The 23589-nt window shown below is 49.8% G+C and overlaps 1 protein-coding gene and 1 non-coding gene across 2 annotated transcripts in view; both read right to left on the bottom strand.

The window, feature by feature from the left end:
* FOXK1 (forkhead box K1) overlaps window positions 1-18758 on the bottom strand; it is an 80521-nt gene extending 61763 nt beyond the window's left edge. Inside the window, exon 1 of the mRNA XM_031013014.3 lies at window positions 18168-18758. Within this exon, the coding sequence (XP_030868874.1) occupies window positions 18168-18727 (560 nt within the window). The 5' untranslated portion in view covers window positions 18728-18758. The remainder of the gene's footprint in view (window positions 1-18167) is intronic.
* On the bottom strand, window positions 11491-11594 carry LOC115935506 (small nucleolar RNA U13). The gene has a single exon (XR_004071126.1). It is a non-coding gene; the product is annotated as a small nucleolar RNA U13 (small nucleolar RNA).
* Window positions 18759-23589: the final 4831 nt, after the last annotated feature.

Below are 23589 nucleotides of genomic sequence, written 5' to 3'. Positions count from 1 at the left end.
TGCTGGAACAGGCTGGGGCAGGGAGCTCAGCACACCTGAGGGCCAGTCTGCTCCACTGTGAGCAGCTCAAAGCACTGCAGCCATTTCCCACTGCCCTGCAACAAACTCTGCTTCTGACATCACAGGATGAATAATACATCCTTGACAGTAACAGCAGCGATGATGGCAGCACAGACGCATGTATGTGGGATGTTTATCTATCAGCACTGTCTATGTGCCAGGCACTGAGGTAAGTACCTGTTTGTTTGTTTGTTTTTTGAGACAGGGTCTTGCTCTGTTGCCCAGGCTGCAGTGTAGTGGTGCGATTATAGCTCACTGCAGCCTTGACCTTCTGGGGCTCAAGGGATCCTTCCCCCTCAGCCTCCCGAGTAGCTCGTACCACAGGTGCGTGATACCACGCCTGGCTAATTTTTGTAATTTTTGTAGAGACAGGGTTTCACCATGTTGCCCAGGCTGGTCTTCAACACCTGGCTTCAAGTGATCCTCCCACCTCGGCCTCCCAAAGTGCTGGGAGGGGATTACAGGTGTAATCCCACTGAGCCACCACATCTGGCCCAGTAAATACTTCTAATGTATCTCTAGTAATTCTCACAATTACTTATGAAAAAGGAAGTGTGCCCACTTTACAGATGGGCAAACAGGAGCTCGGGGTCAATCCACTTGCCCAAGGGCACTCAGCAAAAGCCAGACCTTTAGAAGCTAAGCTAATGGAACTTCCGATCACTTTCTTACACCAGGTTATTTTTGCATTCAGATCTCACCTATTTGTTTATTCATTTTGCCAACAATTATTTACAAAGTGCCAACTATGTGCCAAGCATATTGGTATGTACTGAGGTTATGCAATAAACAAGAAAAACGTGGTCCTGCCCCCACAAAACTCAGGGTGTCTCAGATAAATATAACCACAAACAACGACAGGCCACACAGGGTGCCGTGGGGTGCTGCAGTGCACGCCAGTGGGACCTAAGCTCAGCCAGGCACTGGGGAAGGCCTCCTGATGGAAATGGCTCTCAGGCAGGCAGAGCAATATTTACTCTGAAACGCTTCACAGGCGTTTCTTTCCAAGCTAGAAACAAGAAGGAGCCCATTATCATGGTACTCGGTCAATGTTATTTGGAGGTCCTAGCCGATTCAACCAGACAACACAAAGAAATGAGATCTAAGATACTGGAACAAAGAGAAGAAGTATTATCTGCACATGAGGATTATGGCCCAGGAAACGCAAGCACATGAATTAAAAAACTGTTACCAGAAATGTAAATGTGACTAGATAGAAAATTAATATTTTAACACTTGTACCGAATCTCAAAAATTACTTAATTACAAAAGAAAAAACACAGCAACTCTTTGGTGGAAAAGCCAGCCAGACAACACCTAAACCAAGTGATCAAAACTAACCCTGTGAGGCCAGGTGCGGTGGCTCATGCCTGTAATCCCAGCACTGTGGAAGGCTGAGGTGGGTGGATCACTTGAGGCCAGGAGTTCGAGACCAGCCTGGCCAACATGGTGAAACCCTGTCTCTACTAAAAATACAAAAATTAGCCCAGCATGGTGGCGGGCACCTGTAATCCCAGCTACTCGGGAGGCTGACACAGGACAATCGCTTGACCTGGGAGGCAGACGCTGCAGTGAGCCGAGATGGTGTCACTGCACTCCAGCCTGGGTGACAGAGTGAGATGTCTCAAAAAAAAAAAAACCTAACCCTGTGGATAAGGACCCCACGAGTCGTGTCACTGCACTGTAGCCTGGGTGACAGAGTGAGACTGTCTCAAAAAAAAAAAAACAAAAAACTAACCCTGTGGATAAGGACCCCACGAGTCCCACGGCCAAAGATGCTCAACTTGAGTGAAGTCGGGATTTTGTCAAATCGGACAAATGTACGTGGAGAGCCAGCCCAGAACATAACTGGCCTGTTTTTAAAAATGTCAAGGTCAGTAATGACAAAGAAGGGCTGATGAACTGTCCCAGATTCAGATGACTAAAAACGCAGGACAACAGCACGCCAAACTCCATCCTGGGCTGGAGCCCCAGCAGGGGACAAAGCATTGCACTGGGCGATACTGGGACAAATGGCAAAAATGGTATGTGGGCCAGGCACAGTGGTGCACGCCTGTAACACCAGCACTTTGAGAGGCCGAGGTGGGTGGATCATTTGAGCCTAGGAATTTGAGACCAGCCTGGGCAACGCAGCAAGACCCCATCACCATAAAAAATAAAAAGTTAGCTGGGCATGGTAACGCAGGCCTATAGTTCCAGTTACTTGGAAGACTAAGGTGGGACGATCACCTGAGCTCAGGAGTTTGAGATCAGCCTGGGCAACATGGTGAAACCCCATTTCTAGAAACACACAAAAAAATTAGCAGGGCATGGTGGCAAGTGCCTGTAGTCCCAGCCACTCAGGAGGCTGAGGTGGGAGGATCACTTGAGCCTGGGAGGTCGAGGCTGCAGTGAGCTATGACTGTGCCACTGTACTCCAGCCTGGGTGACACAGGGAGTCCCTATCTTAAACAACAACAACAACAAAGAGGTACGTGGACTGCACATGAGCTAATCATATGGGATCATCGTTAATGTTCCTAAATTTAATAACAGACTGCGATTATGTAAAATATCCTCCACCCCATTTTTGGGTGTCCTGGGGTAGGTGTGAATAAAATATCTTCATTCTTGCATATGATGAAGCGAGAAAAAAAAATCCTTATTCTTAGGAAATGCATCTTGTGGTATTAAGAAAAAGGGCACGATATATATATATACACACACATACATATATAAAATCTCACTCTCAGATAACATACATATATAGAGAAAATGCTAAACATGGCAGAGCACTAAAAATGAACAAATCTGGGCAGAGGACATGCAGGAGTTATTTGGACTCATCTTGCAACATTTTTGGAGGCGTGCAACTTTTTCAAAATGTAAAATTTTAATAACAAATTAGGGCTGGGCACAGTGGCTCTCGCCTGTAGTCCCAGCACTTTGGGAGGCCAAGGCAGGAGGATCACTTGAGGTCAGGAGTTCAAGGCCAGCCTGGCCAACATGGTGAAACCCCATCTCTACTAAAAATACAAAAATTAGCCGGGCATGATAGCGCACCCTTGTAATCCCAGCTACTCGGGAGGCTGAGGCAAGAGAATCGCTTGAACCCAGGAAGTGGAGGTTACAGCGAGCTGAGATCGCGCCACTGCACTCCAGTCTGCATGACAGAGCGAGACTCCATCTCAAAATAAAAAAAAGAAAAAAAAATTAGTTACTATGAAACTCATACCAAAGAAACACACACACACACACACACACACACACACACACACACACACAGAGCCTACCTTTCCTGTATGTAAACACTAATAAATAAATAAAATAATAAGAAAAAAAGTTCCTATTCATATTCCCAAAACTCAGGATTCAACCTGACAAGAAACACAGGCGGTTCGATGTGGAGAGAAATTGGTAATAAAAGGTGCTGATGAACCCAGGTAAACGCACTGATGTGGAAGAGTAGAAGTCTGTGGCCTAAGGCAGGGGTGTGCAGACGGGCCACCAGGCATGGCCAGAAGGAAATAACACAGGCTCTGGGGTCCACATGGTCTCCGGCTCAGCTCAGCAGCCACAGACAGCACTTAACAAATGTGCCTGGTGTGTTCCAATAAAACTTTATTTACAAACACAGGCAGCTGGCAGGGTCTGGCCCACAGGCTGCAGCTGGCTACCCTGATCTGAAAAGTTGGCCGTGAATACCGGCTAGCTGTTCAGCGGGCCACTGTCATCTTCTTCCTGAGCACGTTGCCTTCCCTTGGAGTGGCCGGAGACTGAGCTCTGGTCACTGGCTTGAGTGGAAGTGAGATCTGCTGCTTCTGGGCCTGGCCTCCCCTGAGCCTCCCTCTTTCCCTCCAGATGCAGACAGCACTGCAGCAGGTGCAGCCGTGCCCAGGCCGCCGGACTCCAGACAGTGCCAGCCTGGGTCCCTGAATCACACCTTAAGGGAGGCATTTTCTCATTTTCTTTTTTTTGCTTATTGAGACAGTCTCGCTCTGTCGCCCAGGCTGGAGTGCGGTGGCAGGATGATCTCGGCTCACTGCAACCTCCGCCTCCCGGGTTCAAGGGATTCTCCTGCCTCCGTCTCCCAGGTAGCTGGGACTACAGGAGCACACCACCATGCCTGGCTAATTTTTGTATTTTTAGTAGAGATGGGGTTTCACCATGTTGGCCAGGCTGGTCTCGAACTCCTGGCCTCAAGTGATCCACCCACCTCAGCCTCCCAAAGTGTTAGGATTACAGGCGTGAGCCACAGCACCTGGCCCGAAGGAGGCATTTTCTGCCCACCATTCAGAAACATCTACTGTGGACTTTCCATAGGCAAGGTTTTGGGGTTTATCTATTAGAAGGGCTAGCAGGTTATAGCAGATGACACCTGGAAGTGTGTCTTCACTGGCACTGGGCGAGGCACTGACAACAAAATGCCTCCCGAAAGAACCAGCCCCTGCCCTCGAGGGACTCGCAGCTTCTGGGAGACGGAGATACCCGGTATTCACACCAACGCTTAATGACCACCCCGCAAGTCCCACGAGCTCAAAGCACAAGTACTCCGAGGGCTTATTAAGCAAAGGCTACCTGGTACAAACGTGTGACGGGTGGACGACAGACACATGTCACGCACACACACCTGCTTATCAAGGAATTTACAAATCCGCAAGGACATGAGCAAAATACTAATATTTATGAGCTCACCTGTAATCCACCCACAGCCAATACACACAGTAAATCCAAGCTAGACAGAGCCTCGGCGATTTATTTCCCCTACACCAGCAAGCTTGTCCCTCTTCTGTATTATCCATCAGAATCTCCTAGATGATTTGCGTCTTTCCTTTGGCTTCAAGAAGTAGGGCTAAGACAGGAACAAATGGAAGCCTCCCCTCCTAACGTATGTCAGGGGTCAGACTCAGCACAAGATTCTTTTTTTTTTTTTTTTTTGAGACAGACTCTTGCTCTGTCGCCCAGGCTGGAGTGCAGTGGTGCATCCTTAGCTCACTACAGCCTCCACCTCCTGGGTTCAAGAGATTCTCCTGCCTCAGGCTCCTAAGTAGCTGGGATTGCAGGTGCACGCCACCACACCCAGCTAATTTTTGTGGGAATTTTTTTTTTTTTTTTTTTTGAGACGGAGTTTCGCTCTTGTTGCCCAGACTGGAGTGCAATGGCGCCATCTCGGCTCACCGCAATCTCTGCCTCCTGGATTCAAGCAATTCTCCTGCCTCAGCCTCCCAAGTAGCTGGGATTACAGGCATGTGCCACCACGCCCAGCTAATTTTGTATTTTTAGTAGAGACGGGGTTTCTCCATGTTGGTCAGGCTGGTCTCGAACTCCCGACCTCAGGTGATCCTCCAACCTTGGCCTCCCAAAGTGCTGGGATTACAGGCGTGAGCCACCACGCCTGGCTGATTTTTGTATTTTTAGTAGAGACGGGGTTTCGCCATGTTGGCCAGGGTGGTGTCGAACTCCTGACCTGTGATCCTCTCACCCTGGCCTCCCAAAGTGCTGTGATTACAGGCATGAGCCACCGCGCCCCGCCTTGAGCCACATTTCAAACACTCAACAGCCACACATGCCTAGTGGTGGCCATGTTGGACAACACAGATATAAAACATTTCTACCGCCACAGAAAGTTCTAGACTCGCCATGGCATCCCTGATTGGCCAATCCAAAGGTAGGCAGGCCTGTAAAATCTGTCCACACCACAATTTACGGAGAAAAAGAGAATTGCAAAGGAAGCTGGATATTCTAGCAAAATCTTCTTGCAGGTTAGGAACCAAATTAGGGCTACAAGTGTTCCCTGGTTAATATGGACTCCAACCCGAGGGAGGTGGATGTTCTTAAGGGAAAGATGTTTTCATCAAGCGGCGATGAATCACTGTTCCCAATGCCAGGGCTGTACGGCCAAGCAGACAGAATGGCTCCATCCCAAGAGCAGAGGTAGCGGACACAAACTTTGCAGTTCTCCTTCTTCTGGAGCCTCATGGCTAAGGCCGGCCTGTTCTGTTGTCTGGCAGTATCAGCTATCATTTTAAACATTCTTTCAAAGCCAGCTCCAAAGAGTTACTAAGTTTACAAATCATTTTTCATTGACTAAGTTCCAGCCACAGCTTCTTGGTAAGGCGCAGGAGGTTCCCTAATTTCATCAGTAAACTGTATCCAAGTCACAGGATGGGAGGGTGTATTTCTGGGAAGGTTTTCTACAGACGACTAATCCCACCCAGGGCGGCTTGGGCATTTATCCGGGCGTCAGTCCCTCTGGCTCCTGGGTTTGGGGAATGAGACGGTCTCTGCTGACAGGCGCCCTGCAGCTCCCTGCTACTAACTGACCCCTGTGGACTCCCAGTCACCAGGTGAGACCCACACGGGTCATCCTACAGACAAGGCTGGCACAAAGCTCCAAATCTAGGCTATGATACTATTTTCGGGTTCCATATGCTGCCCCCAACAAAAACAAAAATAAAGACCAAGCCCCAGAATCCATTTGTGAGAGAGGGCACTGTTGGGGTCTGTGGGCGGGGCTGGGAGGAGCCTCTATCACAACTGTAGGTCTGGAAAAACAGTAAGGACCTCTCCCCCTCGTGATACAAATCACAAGAAGCAAAGCTTTTTCAGAACAGGCAGAAGATTGCTTTTATTCTCTGTGTACTGCTGATTTGCTGTGATTCACAGTGAGAAGGGAAAGAGAGAGAAATTTCCTCCAAGAGTTCCTATCAGACTGGGGAGGGAGAAAATGAATTTTTATGTTTATCCAAAGTGGCATAGTTTTTCAGAAAGTCTGCTTATTTTGATGTAAATGTTCCAAAGTAAAAAATAAAATAAAACAAAAAAAACGTAGAAAAGTTTCATGAAAAATCCCACACAACAATGTCTCCATACAAACACATTCTGGCTGGACGCGTGGCTCAGGCCTATAATCCCAACATTTTGGGAAGCCCAGGTGGGAGGATCATGTGAGCCCAGGAGTTCAAGACCAGCCTGGGCAACATAGTGAGACACTGGTCTCTACAAAAAATAATACAAAGAAAATTAGCCAGGCATGGAAGTAGGTACCTGTAGTATCAGCTACTCAGAAGGCTGAGGCAGGAGGATCGTTTGAGCCCAGGAATTAGAGGCTACAGTGAGCTGTGATCATGCCACTGTACTCCAGCCTGGGCAACAACCCCTTGTCTCTGCAGAAAAAAAACTTTTGTTATTTTTTTAAAGAGATTATTTGCAGCCAGATGAGGTGGCTCACACCTGAGCACAGTAGGAGGCAGAGGCTAGAGGATCACTTGAGCCCAGGAGTTCAAGGCCAGCCTGGGCAACAGAACAACACCGTCTCAAAATCAAACAAACAAACAAACAAAAAAACAAGACAAATTCTGTTACTGACTTTACTCCAGGACTCACCTGGGACACCCCAACCCTGTCCCACCTCCCCCATCACTCTGCTGTTCTCCAGGGGAGGGGACACCCACATCCGTGGCTGAAAGGCCAAGGGCACCATCAGAGAGCGGCTTGGGCGACAGAGGCCCCCAGGGAAAATAATGGCAGTAACTAACAGGATGAATTGTGCCACCCTAAATCATCAAAAAATTACTGTACATTTAAAAAAATATACTAACTGTAGCCAAGTCATATCACAAGATGCTAATAAGGCCCATGACTAAATTATATAACTTTATTTCTATAAAAATATGCTTTTGCTGTGAACCTAAAACTGCTCTATAAAAAGTCTATTTAAAATATGCTGTGTCACTCAACTTTTAAAACAGCTTTAAAAATTAACTGACTACAAAAAGCCTGTTCCTATAAAAGATTTCTGTTTTTAAAAACAGAGTTTATTGGGTTTGAAGGGATCAAGTTTAACTATCAGCTGAACCTCAGAATAAAACAGACTTTGTTTTGTATAATTAACATTAGAAGATCTGCATAACTCAATCAATATTCTTCCCAATGGCCAATGTATGATGTTACAAAATCACACAGGGGTGGCAAAGGACTCATTCAAAATAAAAGAGCAATACGTTTTAACGTAACACAGTATAAAACATCTACGGATATTATAGCAGAGGATGACTTAAGGATATTATAGCAGAGGATGACTTAAGGCCAGGAGTTTGAGACCAGTCAGGGAAACGCGGCAAGACCCCATCTCAACCAAAAATAAATAAATAAATAAAAGAAATTAGCTGGTCTGGTGGTGCTCACCTGTGGTCCCAGCTACTTGGGAGGCTGAAGCAGGAGGACTGCTTGAGCCCAGGAGGTCAAGGCTGCAGTGAGCTACGATTGTACCACTGCACTCTAGCCTGGGTGACAGAGCAAGACGCTGTCTCAAAAAAATAAATAAATAAAAAGAAACTACCCAGCCGGGCGCGGTGGCTCAAGCCTGTAATCCCAGCACTTTGGGTGGCTAAGGCAGGCGGATCACCTGAGGTCAGGAGTTCGAGACCAGCTGGCTTACATGATGAAACCCTGTCTCTACTAAAAATACAAAATTAGCTGGGCGTGGTGGCACATGCCTGTTTATCCCAGCTACTCGGGAGGCTGAGGCAGGAGAATTGCTTGAACCCAGGAAGTGGATGTTGCAGTGAGCTGAGATCGTGCCACTGCCCCTCCAGCCTGGGCAACAGAGCAAAACTCCGTCTCAAAACAAAACAACAAAAAAAGAAACTACCCCTTGTCAGGTTTTAGTGAGGTCTCAAGGAACATCCACAATATCTGAAAAGGCTACAAAAATACTCCCTTTTCCAACTACGTATCTGCAGGAGGCTGGCTTTTCTCCATGTACTTCAGCCTGAACACGCATCACAGCCGACTAAAAGTGGAGGCAGCCATGGATTCCAGCTGTCTTCTATTAAGCCAGACATTACAGAGTTCTACCAAAAAAACTCTTATTCTTTTCTTGGGTTGGGGGTATATAGTTTTTTTTTCATAAAAATATTTTTGAAATAGAGTTATTATTACCATTTTTGAGTAGATAAATAAATATGTATATTTTAATTCCTAATACGGTCAGCGTCAACAGATATAGCTCATATAAACCAAAGCTCTTTGGGGTCCCCAGTAATGTGTAGGAGTATAAGAGTATAAAAGGGCCCTGAGACTAAAACAAATCTGGGAATTGCTGGTATAAGCAGAGAATGTCCAGCAGCCATTCTGCCCAAAGAGAACCATGCCCTTTGACACTTAGGGGAACAGGTTAGAGGACAGCTTCATAATAACAGGGTCTCTGCTGAGGGGCAGGGCCTCTCGCCCTGGGTACACGGGAGCCACTGAGGTTTCTGGGCAGAGAGGCAACATGATCAGAGCTCAGCGTCCTCTGAGGAAACACATGGAAGACAGTTCACCCCTTTCCCAGCAAGGTTAAATGCAGTACTGAGGGCAGATGAGATTCTTCTTAATCAAATCATGTATAACGGCCTGGGCCGGGCATGGTGGCTCATGCCTGAAATCCCAGCACTTTGGGAGGCCGAGGTGGGTGGATAATTTGAGGTCAAGAGTTCAAGACCAGCCTGGCCAACACAGTAAAACCCCGTCTCCACTAAAAATACAAAAATTAGCTGGGCGTGGTGGCAGGCACCTGTAACTCCAGCTACTCGGGAGGCTGGGGCAGGAGAATCGCTTGAACCCAGGAGGCGGAGGCTGCAGTGAGCTGAGATCGCACCACTGCACTCCAGCCTGGGAGACAGAGGGAGGCTCTCTGTATGTCTATTGATCAGTTTGTCTACTTCCTGAAAAGTATTCTTAGGAGAGAAAAGCTACGCTTTGCAAGCAGTTCATGATTTAATGATGGAACTGTTATGTTTAAGTAAAGCAAAACATGCCCAAACTCATCTTCACAGCATCCGAGGAAAACATACATCGTCAACACTGTAGAAATGGGTCAGGTGAGGCGAGTTCTTGAACCCTGGTTCCTCCGATTCCTGGCAGCACGCCGCACGCCTTCTTGGTTACGCACATTCTGTTTTTTATCCTTTTTAATTACCCGGCAACACTTTACCAGGAAACAAGAAACTCGTGAAAAGTAATAGTCACAATGAAAATTAAGTACAAGATCGCCCAACAAGTCACGATGCAGGGGCCTATTTCCAGGAAATCAAACTAAAAGCATTTTATATAATCCTCTCATTTTAATATGAAATGCTTTAAATGTAGGGTAATTATGGAAATGAGGCATTGCTGCAATTTGAGTTGTCATTAATTTAGCAAGTTTATCCTCTGACATTCACAAGATGCAAAAACAGCAAATCGTAAATTACTCTATCTCCAAATCAAATGCTTTAGTCTCATTTCAGCACATAATTTTAAACATAGCTGCGTCTTTTTCAAAAGTACTAAATATGAACACCACTACATCCTACACTTTTAGCACCCACAAACCCTTTTTCTCCATCAGTATGACAAAGGCTTTCATGCAAATATTCTAAATTCAGTTCAATAATACTACACAACACCCTCCTCATAGACTGACTTTTAAAATTCTATGTAAGTTTTCTTAAATGGGCGGCAAGCCCAAAAAATTCAGCGTACACCAGATACTAGAAAGTGGCTCATATTTTTAACATCGACCCAATGTACTTGCTACTTGCCCACAAAGCTTTTTAAAGTAACTTTAACCAGTTGACAGTCTAACTTGGAACAAATATATGTGATACACAATAACTGCCAACTAGCAAAACACTAAGAATAAAGCCTTTCTTTGGAGATGCCGCATTTCATTTCTTGGCTATCAAGATACAACCGGACTGAAACTAAAGCTTCACCCCGTTCCGCGAAGCGGCTCCCCCTCCAACCTCTGCCGCAGTGATTGTTCTCCCCAGCTCCGGTTCAAAACCATCACCCAACGGGAACGTTCCTTCCTTCAGCAGATCCTGCACCTGGATCTGCTCCTCTCCGGTCGTGGGGCCACCAGGTCTCAGGAGTCGGGCCTGATGCCCGTCTTTGTCTCCTCTGTGGCTTCCTTCACTAAGAGACCAACTCTCTCTAATCACAGCTCTTCCCTTCGCCTTTGGCACTGCAGGCTGATCCTTCACGTGGAGAAGCGAGACAGCACCACCTGAGTTTTCACGTCTACTCGCTGGAAAGAGACTGATCTGACACCCTTTCTTGTCCCAAGTGCAAAGCCCAGCTCAGCACATACGCCCACTCCTGCACCAGCCAAGCGTGACCCACCCAGGCGCTGGGTCACCTAAGGGGACTGGGTGAGGGCAGTGACAAGGGTGGGAAAACCCCAGGAGAAGAGGAATGCCGTCACCGTCCTTGATGCCACGTAGTGGGGCATTCGACTTCCCCAGGTCTGGGGCACTTTTCCCATTAATTTCAAGATAATGTCACGTCAATCTGCAACTAATTTTATGACGGTTATACAATGTATAACTAATTGTATAACTAATTCCATATTCTTCAAGTGACTAGTTGGAAATAGCCATGAGAAACTGGCTTCCGTATGTTTTACTTATTAATTATTTTTCAGGTCAGACAGGTAACGTGCGACGTCGTAACAAGGTTCCAGGGTGGCACATCTCACTCGCTGCATGAAAACACCCAATTGTCATGCTCATGAACAACAAAAGGATCTCCGGATGTTTTTATAGGGGCTAAAACGTTTGTGTAGTAAAATGCTTTGCTGGTTACAATTACTTTTTCTGCTGGCACATATGCAGAGGCCGTGATCCATAACACCTGCCACTCACAATACGCCTCTCAGCAGGTGGAGCATGGCAACCCAGCCACGTATCCGATGCTGGCAGCCAAAATGAACCACAAAAAAGTACAGGTGGCTGGGTGCAGTGGCTCACATCTGCAATCCCGGCACTCTGGGAGGCTGAGGTGGGTGGATCACCTGAGGTCAGGAGTTCAAGACTGGCCTGGGCAACACGGCGAAACCCCCTCTCTACTAAAAATACAAAAATTAGCCAGGCGTGGTGGTGGATGCCTGTAATCCCAGCTACTCGGGAGGCTGAGGCAGGAGAATTGCTTGAACCTGGGAGGCGGGGGTTGCAATGAGCCAAGATGGTGCCACTGCACTCCAGCCTGGGTGACAAGGATGAAACTCCATCTCAAAAAAAAAAAAAAAAAAGTGCAGGTGAGAACAAATTAAGGGATCCAAGGCAATGACCACCAAAAGCTGCTAATGTTACAAACTGGGGGGGACACCCAGACATTTTCACCTCTGCGTGCACCACCACCTAGAAGGCAGTTCTGGCAAAAAAGCAAAACAAAACACTTGAGTCTGATGGAATCCCCGGGTCCAGTAACCAGTTTACAGGAATGACAAGGGGGAGGGACATAGTGAATGGATGCTGGCAGAATCCAATCTGTAAAGGCAGGTGTGGGGAACTACACAGGACAAATGACTCCATGAGAAAAAAGCAGAGGGTGTCGGGCGTGGGGGCTGTAATCTCAACACTTTGAGAGGCTGAGGCAGGCAGATCACTGGAGACAGGACTTCGAGACCAGCCTGGCCAACATGGTGAAACCACATGTCTACTAAAAACACAAAAATTAGCCAGGTGTGGTGGCGAGCGCCTGTAATCCCAGCTACTTGGGAGGCTGAGGCAGGGGGAATCGCTTGAACCTGGGAGGTTGCAGTGAGCCAAGATAGTGCCACTGCACTCCAGCCTGGGCGACAGAGCGAGACTCCGTCTCAAAAAAAAAAAAAAAAGAAAAGAAAAAACAACCATGCCGACAGTAAGAGAAACCTACGCACTGATTATTTGAGGACAGTAAGAAATTATTATTCATTTTTTAGGTGTGATAACGACACTGTGGTTTTTTTTTTTTTAAAGAATTCTTATCTTCTGGAAATTTTGGTTGAAATATTTATAGACAAAGTAAGATGACATCTGTGATTTGCTTCTAAAGAACTGGGGCGAGGGGGAAAGGTGAATGGGGGTGAAGATAAAACAAGCCTGGCCACAGGATGATAGCTGCCGAAGCCGGCCCAGCCATGTGGAAGCTTGTTACTCTATGTCTATGTTTGAAATTGTCCATGATAAAAAGTATGTATTTAAAAAAGCAGCTGGGCATGGTGGCTCATGCCTGTAATCCCAACACTTTAGGAGGCCAAGGTGGGAAGATCGTTTGAGAGCAGGAGTTCCAGACTAACCTGGGCAACATGGTGAGACCCTGCCTCTACAAAATTAAAAAATAATTTTAAAAAGTAACCACATTCACTTCAGAAAACATGGAAAACACAGAAAAGTATAAAGAAAAAAAGACACCCATATGAATCTTACCACTCAAAGTTACCACAAACAGAAGTCTTGTTCTCATTGTAATTATTCAAGCCATCCACATTTACTATAAAAATACTGGGCGAAAAGGCTTCAGAGAAAGACGGAGGAGCAAGTATGGGATATGCACAGGGTCTCAGGTTCATGAGGAAAACAAATTTTTTGAATTTTGAATTGGGTAACTGAAATTCAAAATTAAGTGGCATCAAGAATTCAGTTGGGGCTGGGCGTAGTAGCTCACGCCTGTCATCCTAGCACTTTTGAGAGGCCAAGGCAGGTGGATCACCTGAGGTCAGGAGTTCCAGACCAGCCTGGCCAGCGTGGTGAAACCCCATCTCTCCTAGAAATACAAAAATTAGCCGGGCGTGGTGACGTGCGCCTGTAATCCCAGCTACTCAGGTGGCTGAGGCAGGAGAATCGCTTGAACCTGGGAGGCGGAGGTTTCAGTGAGCTGAGATCACACCCCTGCACTCCAGCCCGGGCGACAGAGTGAGACTCCGTCGCAAAAAAACAAAAACAAAAACGAAAACAAACCAACCAAGAATTCAGTTGGACACATTAACTATGTAAAAAGGAAAAAAAAGGCCGGGCGCGGTGGCTCACGCCTGTAATCCCAGTACTTTGGAAGGCTGAGGCGGGTGGATCACGAGGTCAGGAGATCGAGACCATCCTGGCTAACACGGTGAAACCCCGTCTCTACTAAAAATACAAAAAATTAGCTGGGCATGCTGGCAGGTGCCTGTAGTCCCAGGTACTCGGGAGGCTGAGGCAGGAGAATGGCGTGAACCCGGGAGGCGGAGCTTGCGGTGAGCCAAGTTTGCGCCACTGCACTCCAGGCTGGGTGACAGAGCAAGACTCTGTCTCAAAAAAAAAAAAAAAAAAGAAAAGAAAAAAAATTAAGTGGCATCAAGAATGACAGCACATACACACATGTGCACACACACACCTCACCCCCACCTCCCCATAACCGAAGAAGGCTGTCTGAACTCCCCCCATGACAGGCTCATGGTCCTTTTAGGACACCAGACTAAATCGATGACGCCGTTTTTCTCCTACGGAAGCTGCAAATTCGTTTAGTCATTAATTTGTTCACTCAACAAACAGAACCCAGTTGTTGCGTACCTAATAGGAGCCAGTGCCTGCACTAGGTCTCTGGTGAAAGATCATAAATTCTCGGCCCCAGCCACAGGGAGCTTATGGTCTAGAAGAAACGCTATGACGGAGACCCGGGCAGTTCCTCCAAGTCAACACCAAGCAAAGCTGAATCAGAATCCACGCACACTCCCCCTGTGCCTGGGAGCTCTGGCGAGATGCTTACCCACCAGGCGTAGTGTCACCCAGTAGAGCAAGATCAGCTCTAAGCTGGGTCACAAGTCTTTTTTTTTCCCCACCAATAATTAAAAATATTGAAGATTTGGAATTACATACTTCCAGTAACAAATAGGGGTTGAATTCTGGCATCCTTCCTGAGTGGGAGCTCTACTGGAAGTGTGTGTGGCATGTACCTGTCCCAAGGTGAAGAGGGTGGCCCCAGACAACACAGCTTTGGAAAATGGTGTGGCCACCAACACAACATAGACCTCCCACCAAATCCAAGCACGTCCAAGGCAATCACATTCCAACACAGCAAGAGAATTTGTAGTTTACAGTAAAGAAATTCACAATTTCCAGTAGCAGTGGCAATACCAGGTACCAAAGCCGGAGAGAAAACAGACACAGTAATTCCTGACATTCGGTGATGAATTTCCCATTCAGGGTGACAAAAACTTACGCATCTAACTTCCTTGTGCTGAAATCCTTAACATTTCTTAATGACTTTCAACATAATAGGCTTAAGAATCGTTTTTTGTTTTTTTTTTCATTTTGTTTTTTATTGAGATGGAGTCTTGCTCTGTTGCCCAGGCTGGAGTGCAGTGGCGTGATCTCAGCTCACTGCAACCTCCACCTCCCGGGTTCAAGCGATTCTTCTGTCTCAGCCTCCCAAGTAGCTGGGACTACAGGCGTGATCCACCATGCCCAGCTAATTTTTGTATTTTTAGTAGAGACAGGGTTTTGCCACATTGGCCAGGGTGGTCTTGAACTCCTGAACTCAAGTGATCCACCCGCCTTGGCCTCCCAAAGTGCTGAGATTACAGGCCTGAGCCTGTAGTCCAGGCTTAAGCCTGGCCAGGCTTAAGAATCTTTACCTAACCAAAAAAGTTTATGACAGCCTGTTCTACATATGTGACTACTTAGGTGTAAGTTTTCTAAAAAAAAAAAAAAAAAAAAGTGAGGCCGGGCGCAGGGGCTCACGCCTGTAATCCCAGCACTTTGGGAAGCTAAGGCAGGCAGATCATGAGGTCAGGAGATCGAGACCATCTTGGCTAACACGGTGAAACCCCATCTCTACTAAAAATACAAAGAATTAGCTGGCCGTGGTGTTGTGTGCCTGTAGTCCCAGCCACTCAGGAGGCTGAGGCAGGAGAATCTCTTGAACATGGGAGGTACAGTTTGCAGTGAGCCACTGCACTCCGGTCTGGACAACAGAGCGAGACTCCATGACAGAAAAAAAAAAAAAAAAAGCAAATAGCTCTTTTCTAGGAGGGTGGACATGGACATCCACTTAATGTTTTTCCTTCTGCACATTTGCTTTGTTCTTGTAAATTTTACATTGCTGCCTACATAGATATTGCTCACATGTGCAGATGAAGTCAAATAAAAACAGACAGGCGCAGTGGGCCAAGCACTTCACGCACATCTAATGCACCAAGTCAGCGGGCGGGCATCTGTGTAGCCTGACAGCTCCACCACGATGCCTGGTAATGCACCCACTGAGAACATGAGCTCCCTGGAGCATAAATGTGCAAGGACTGTATACACTGATAACATTTCATAAATAACAGGCTTGCTATTGGCCTATTCGTAGACGATCTGAGGTCGAAATTTTTTCCCCTTGAGTTAGAAAAAAAAAATACCGTGAAAGCCTCCTTCAAGATTCACTAAAGCTGGGTCTCACTCAGGAGTGTACCTGTTTCCACGGCAGGGGTAGGAAACCTGAAAATAAGACTTTAATGGAAGTACTTAGTGGACCTGAGTTATATAAAGGTGCGTCTGTAAAGCAGGCCTCTAAGGGGGGCCTGGGGAGCCTACCTGTCATTTTCTTACTGGAGGGGAGAGTGGCCAGGAAATGCATTTAATGGCCCCAAACGGAGAGAGTGTACTGGTTATGGAAGAGAGAGAACACACTAATATCTGAGGCAAAGAACAACTTTGTTATCTCCTGAGTTCTGATTTTACCAAAATGCACACCTTTCAGCACGGTTAGAAAAAGGTATACTTCCCCTCTCACGCCCCAAGAGGGAGTGAGTCATTGTTGATGTTGCATTTTAAATTATTCAGTGCGATATTTGTAACCAAACATGCCAAGACTAAAAAAGGGGAGAAGTTTACAGACACAAACTTTGGGCCCTGGGAATTACCCCAGCAAAAATTCCCCAGACGCAAGGCGTTTATAAAAGGGAGTAATTAGACAGACAACCCTGAACAAGAACCACATTGAAGAAATATAAACACTGGTGATGAGTTAGAGGCAATCACTAAATAGAAAAAGAAAGTGGCTCCAGAGGAAATGAGTAATTAAACAGGCTTTCTCCTGATCAACAGACCTTGAGGTCCGGGGCAGAGCAGAGTGTGCGGAGGGCGGTGGAGCTGGAAAGGAGGGAACCGGAATGGGTGGGAGGTGACCACGGGATGCTACGAAAAGGCACCGACAGGCCTGGGCAGCCGTCCAGGCCCAGCTGGGTCTCTCTGCCCTGGCGACCTCGGGCCCGGGGGAATCTAATTTGATCTTGGGGTCCCGCTACTCCATCCAAGGAGCACTAGTTGGGGAGGTAAACTGAGGCACGTGTTTCCTGTCCTCGCCCCTCCCCGCCAGGCCTCTGCTCCTTCAGCACAGCCCACACTCCTAGGGACCTCGCACTTCCCGGAGCAACACCCTCCCACTGTCCTGGGTGAATGTGTTGGGGTCCCCCAGGACCCAGACTGGATGGGGTGGGGGTGGCCCAAGGGTCCAGACCAGACAGGGTCAGGGGTGGCCACTGGGGTCCAGGACGGCAGGGATCAGGCACTGAGGTGACTTGAGGCCCTGGCTGGTGGGGGTCGGGGGTGGTCCTGAGAACCAGGTCAGGCTGGGGTGACCCTGGAGTCCAAGCTGGTGGGGGTCCAGGGTGACCTGGAAGGGTTGAGGGGATCCCCAGGCCCAGGCAGCAGGGACTGGGGTCAGGGTGACCTCAGTAACCCAGCTGGGTGGAGCTGGGGTGGGAGTGGCCCTGCGAGCCCAGGCTTGTGGGGTTAGTGGTCAGGGGTGACTCCGGGGGGGCCTAGGAAGTGGGGGTCGCGGTTGACCTTGCGTGTTTAGGCGGGGTAGGGACGTAGATGACCCCAGGGATCCAGGCCAGTGGGAGTTCAGAATGACCCCGGAATCCAGGCCGATGGGAGCTGGGGGGTAGCAGGGATCTGGGTCAGGGGTCTAAGAGGCCCAGCCAGATGGGCTTGGGGTATGGGTGGCTCCAGGAGCCCAGGCCGGTGGGAGATGAGGTCAGGGGTGACCCCAGGAGCCGCAAGGTGTGGGTCAGGGTTGACCCCAGAGTCCAGGCCGGTGGGGGTCGGGAGCGACGGGGTATCCAGACCCGGGAAAGTGGAGGAGATCCTCAGGCTGGTGCCTCCAGAATCGGGGTCGGGGTGACCCTAGGGACCCAGGAGGCGGGGGTCGGGGTCGACCCCGGAGTCCAGGCCGGTCGGGGGTTACCGGGGGTGGGCCGGGGGGTGGGGGTCGAGGCCGAGGAAGCTGGAGGGGGATCCCCAGGCCCGGGCCTCAGAGATCGAGGTCGTGGGCGAGCCCCGGGTGCGGGCGGCGGGGGTCGCGGGGCCACTCACTGCTTGGGCAGCTGCAGGGCGGGCGCGCCGCGTCTCTGGAAGGCCCCGTCCACGAAGACGCCGTTCTTGCCGAGGCAGCGCAGGTAGAAGTGCGGCTCCTGGAAGCTGAGCTGCAGGTGGCGCCGCGAGATGAAGCTGGACAGGCCCATGCTCAAGTCCACCGAGCCCTGAGACGAGTTGCGGCCGATGGTGACGCTGGGCTGGCGCATGAGGAACTCGAACTCGCGGCCCTCCAGCCGCGCCAGCGCCGGCCCCGGGCTCTGCCGTACCGAGGCGGCCGCCGCGGCCACCAGGGCCGGCGCCGCGCCCGCGCCCCCGGAGTCCCCGGATACCCCGGAGGAGCCCCCGGAGGAGCCCGCGCCCGCGATCGCGCCCAGAGGCAGCGGCGGCGGCGGCGGCGGCGGCGGCCCGGGCGGAGGCTGGGGCTGCGCGGGGGCCGGCGGGGGTGCGGCCGCGGGGAAGGCGGCGGCGGCGGCTGCGGCGCACAGCACTGGGCTGCAGGGCGCCGAGCGCAGCGCGAGCAGGGCGCGGGCGCCGCTGTCCTCGCCGACTTCGGCCATGTTCGCGCGGCTCCGAGCGGCCTCCGGCGGCGGCGGCTGCAGCGGCGGCGCGGGGGGCGGGGAGGTCGGGGCGCTGGGCGGGCGCGGAAACCCGGGCCAGATCGCGCCGGCGCGGAGCGGAGCCTCCCAGCCCACCGTGCGCCTCGCCTCGCCCGCCCGCCGGTCCCGCCCAGCGCAGCCCAAGTGGCGCGCGCCAGCGGGGGGCTGGGGGCGAGGCCTGTGCCGGCAGGGCCGGCGGGCCTCCAGGAGAGTTGGGCCCGGCGCACCTCGTCCCCTCCCCGCGGGGCTGCAGGCGGCGGGCGCCCTTTCCTCCATCCGGGGGGAACAGGGGACCCCTGAAATGCCCCGCCGGAAAGTTTTGAGCCTGGGTCATTGGAGAAAGGGACGGATGACCTCAGCAGTCTCCCCGCCCCAGACACTCCAGGCCCCCAACCCTAAAGTGTAAGATAGACAGAAGATAAAATATATGTGTATTATATACAATACATATGTTTATATTCTAACCTCGCTCTGTCGCCCAGGCTGGAGTGCGGTGGCAAAATCATAGCTCACTGCAGCTTCCACCTCCTGTGCTCAAGTGACCCTCCTGCCTCTGCCTCACAAGTGCCACCACGCCCAGCTAATTTTTTTACTTCTTATAGAGACAGGGTCTTGCTATGTTGGCCAGGCTGGTCTCAAACTCCTGGCCTCAAGTGATCTATCTCGACCTCCCAAAGCACTGGGATTACCCGTGTGAGCCACAGTGCCAGGCCTGATCATTCTTAAGCCCTCAGATTAAAGGTCATCATACTCTACTGTAACTGAAGACCACTTGAGATCCATCCCTGAATCCCTGATCCATCCTTCCTTCCTTCCCTTCCTTCCCTTCATTCCTTCCCTTCCCTTCATTCCTTCCTTCCCTTCCCTTCATTCCTTCCTTCCCTCCCTTCTTTCCTTCCTTCCTTCCCTTCCTCCCTCCCTTCCCTTCCTCCCTCCCTTCCTCTCCTTCTTTCCCTTCCCTTCCTTCCTTTCCTTTCCTTCCTTCCCTTCCTTCCTTTCCTTCCTTTCCTTCCTTCCTTCCCTCCCTCCCTTCCTCCCTCCCTTTCCTTCCTTCCTTTCCTTCCTTCCTTCCCTTCCTTCCTTCCCTCCCTTCTTTCCTTCCTTCCTTCCCTTCCTCCCTCCCTTCCCTTCCTCTCCTTCCTTCCCTTCCCTTCCTTCCTTTCCTTCCTTCCTTCCCTCCCTCCCTTCCTTCCTCCCTCCCTTTCCTTCCTTCCTTTCCTTTCCTTCCTTCCTTCCTCCTTTCCTTCCTTCCTTTCCTTTCCTTCCTTCCTTTCTTCCCTTCCTTCCTTCCTTCTTTTTTTTTTTTTTGAGACGGAGTTTCGCTCTTGTTGCCCAGGCTGTAGTGCAATGGCGCGATCTCGACTCAACGCAACCTCCGCCCCCCTGGATTCAAGCAACTCTCCTGCCTCAGCCTCCCAAGTAGCTGGGATTACAGTCATGTACCACCAGGCCCGGCTCATTTTGTATTTTTTTAGTAGAGACGGGGTTTCTCCATGTTGGTCAGACTAGTCCTGAACACCCGACCTCAGGTGATCTGCCCGCCTCAGCCTCCCAAAGTCCTGGGATTACAGGCGGGAGCCACCGTGCCTGGCCGCCTTCCTTCCTTCCTTCCTTCCTTTCTTTCCCTCCCTTCCTTCCTTCTCTCTCTTTCTTGTCTTTTTCTTTTGAGACAGGGTCTCACTCTGTCACCCAGGCGGGAGTGCAGTGGTACAATCATAGCTCACTGCAGCCTCAACCTTCAGGGCTCGGGTGATTTTCCCACCTCACCCTCCCAAGTAGCTGGGACTATGAGCCACCATGCCCAACTAATTTTTAATTTTTTTTTTTTTTTAAGTCAGAGTCTTAATCTGTCACCCAGGCTGGAGTGTAATGGTGCAGTCTCGGCTCACTGCAACCGATCCTCCTGCCTCAGCCTCCCAAGTAGCTGGGATTACAGGCATCTGCCACCACACCCAGCTAATTTTTGTATTTTTAGTAGAGACGGGGTTTCAACCATGTTGGTGAAGCTGGTCTCAAACTCCTGACCTCAGGTGATCCACCTGCCTCGACCTCCTAAAGTGCTGGGACTGCAGGCGTGAGCTGCCTCACCTGGCCTTTTTAAGTTTTTTTATAGAGACAGGGTCTCATTATATTGCCCAAGTTGGTGTCCAACTTTGGGGCTCAAGCAGTCTGCCACCTCAGCCTCCCCAAATGCTGGGTTACAGGCGTGAGCCACCACGCCCAGCCTATCTCTCTTTCTTTCTGGAGCCCTTCACTCATTCAATATGCTAGATCCAGCTAAGACAGATCTGAGAGAATGCCCCAGAGAGAAATCTTAGCTGAAAACAGGGAGTGGCAAACGTGGGCATCATTGGGATCCCTTTGGGACTTCAGTAGCCTGGTCCTCCATTGCCAGTTCAGGTTCCCCTAAAAAGGCGGTGCAGTTTCCACATTTCCCTCATTTACGAATTATTAAGGGTGGGAAAGGAGACACAGTTCCCTCCCTGGTGGAGCTTACAGTTGAGGGGGAGATACAGACATAAATCAAAGACACATCCTAGAAAAAGTAAAATCAAGTCACAGGTGTGATACATCCGGTGAGGGACTGGTGCATGGTGACGTGCAAGTGTAGAAGAGAGACTGGGCCTGTCTAAGGCAGGAGCTTCCCTGACCTGCACACCCACGCTCCAGTCTGGGGCTGAAATAGGTATTAATCTCATCTCTCAGTCTTGAATATGTGCATGCAGAGATAAGTGTTTGGGAGGCAAGGAAAGCTTTTTTTTTTTTTTTTTTTTTTGAGACAGAGTCTCGCTCTGTTGCCAAGCTGGAGTGCAGTGGTGCGATCTCGGCTCACTGCAACCTCTGCCTCCAGGGTTCAAGCAATCCTCCTGCCTCAGCCTCCCAAGTAACTGGTACTACAGGTGTGCGCCACCATGCCCAGGTAATTTTTGTATTTTTAGTAGAGATGGGGTTTCACCAGGTTGGCCAGGGTTGTCTCGATCTCTTGACCTCATGATCCGCCTGCCTCAGACTCCCAAAGTGCTGGGGTTACAGGCGTGAGCCACCGTGGCCAGCCAAGGAATGCATTTTTAGCAAGAGCATTAACTTGAGTACCTGCTTGATTGAGGTGGGGGGGATGGTAAACAGAGTCGGGGGCTCCTCCTTGAGGTCTAAGGGATGCCTGATTAGGGAAGTGGTGTGAGACTGTGAGGGTAGTGCCCCTGCCAGGGAACTGTGTGTGATACAGAAGGAAGTATGGGCCGTGGAGGGGTAGGCAGGTGGTCACTGTGTGTGGAACCGAGTGGCCATGTTCAGCTGAACCAGGAGGGAAGAAGGGCTGAGGTGGGTCCTATAGGATCTGGGGCTGATCCGAGAGCAATGGGAAGCCACTGAGGGGCTTTACCTGCAAGACAGCAGGCACACCGACATGCAGTATCTGAAATGCAATCACTCTAGCTGCCATGGGGATCCTGAACTGGAAATAGGTCAGAGTGATGGCGGAGGTTGCTCAGGAAGCTGGAGACCAGCGAGAGAGGTGAAAGGAGAGAGATGCAGAGAAGCAGAGGGATGCAGGAGATACTGATTTCCTGCAAAGGCATTTACACACACTGTTGGTGGGAATGGAAGACCGGGCAGCCTCTGTGGGAAACAGCATGGAGGGTCCTCAAAAAGTTAAAACTAGGCCGGGCCCAGTGGCTCACACCTGTAATCCCAGCACTTTGAAAGGCTCAGTGGGGTGATCACCTGAGGTTAGGAGTTTCAGACCAGCCTGGCCAACACGGTGAAACCCTGCCACTACCAAAAATACAAAAAAAATGAGCCAGGCGTGGTGGTGTGCACCTGTCCCAGCCGCTCGGGAGGCTAAGGCATGAGGATTGCTTGAACCTGGAAGGCAGAGGTTGCAGTGAGCCGAGATCATGCCATTGCGCTCCAGCCTGGGTGACAGAGCGAAGCTCTGTCTCAATAAATAAACGAATAAATAAATAAATAAACTAGAGTTCCCATAAGATGCAATGCAGACTTCCACTTCTGGGTTTATACCCCCAAAGAATTGCAAGCAGGGTCTTGAAGAGATACTTGCATGCTATGTTCACAGCAGCGTTATTTATTCACGAGAGCCAGAAGGTGGAAGCAATCCAAGTGTGCGTTTACCCCTGTGGTACCACATACAGTGGGGTATGATTCAGACTTGAAAAGGAAGGAAACTCTGACATACGTGACATGTGAAGTGATGAGCTTTGAGGACATTATGCTCAGTGAAATAAGCTGGTCACAGAAAGACAAATGTGATGTGATTCCACTTCTATGGGGTCCCTTGGGCAGTAAGATTCATAGAGACAGAGGGTAGAATGCTGGGTGCCGAGAACTGGGAGAGGGGAGACCGGGAGTTACTGTGGAATAGGGACAGAGTTTCTGTTGGGCCAGATGAGAACATTGTGGAGGTGGCTGATGGTGTTGATTGCACAGCACTGGGAACGTGCTTCATGCCACTGATCTGTGCACTGGAAAATGGGACCGACGGCCGGGCGTGGTGGCGCATGCCTGTAATCCCAGCACTTTGAGAGGCCGAGGCAGGCAGATCACTTGAGCTCAAGAGTTTGAGACTAGCCTGACCAACATGGTGAAACCCCATCCCTACTAAAATACAAAAATTAGCCAGGCGTGGTGGTGTGTGCCTGTAATCTCAGCTACTCAGGAGGCTGAGGCAGGAGAATCACTTGAACCCAGGAAGCAGAGGTTTTAGTAAGCCAAGATCGCGCCACCGCACTCCAGCTTTGGAGACAGAGTGAGACTCGGTCTCAAAAAAAAAAAAAAAATACGGTTAAGACGTTAAATTTTATGTT

Source organism: Gorilla gorilla, chromosome 6 (assembly GCF_029281585.2).
Source record: "Gorilla gorilla gorilla isolate KB3781 chromosome 6, NHGRI_mGorGor1-v2.1_pri, whole genome shotgun sequence".
Taxonomy (NCBI): domain Eukaryota; kingdom Metazoa; phylum Chordata; class Mammalia; order Primates; family Hominidae; genus Gorilla; species Gorilla gorilla.
The sequence above is the reverse complement of the archived record's forward strand: the minus strand, read 5'-3'. Positions and strand labels throughout refer to the sequence as shown.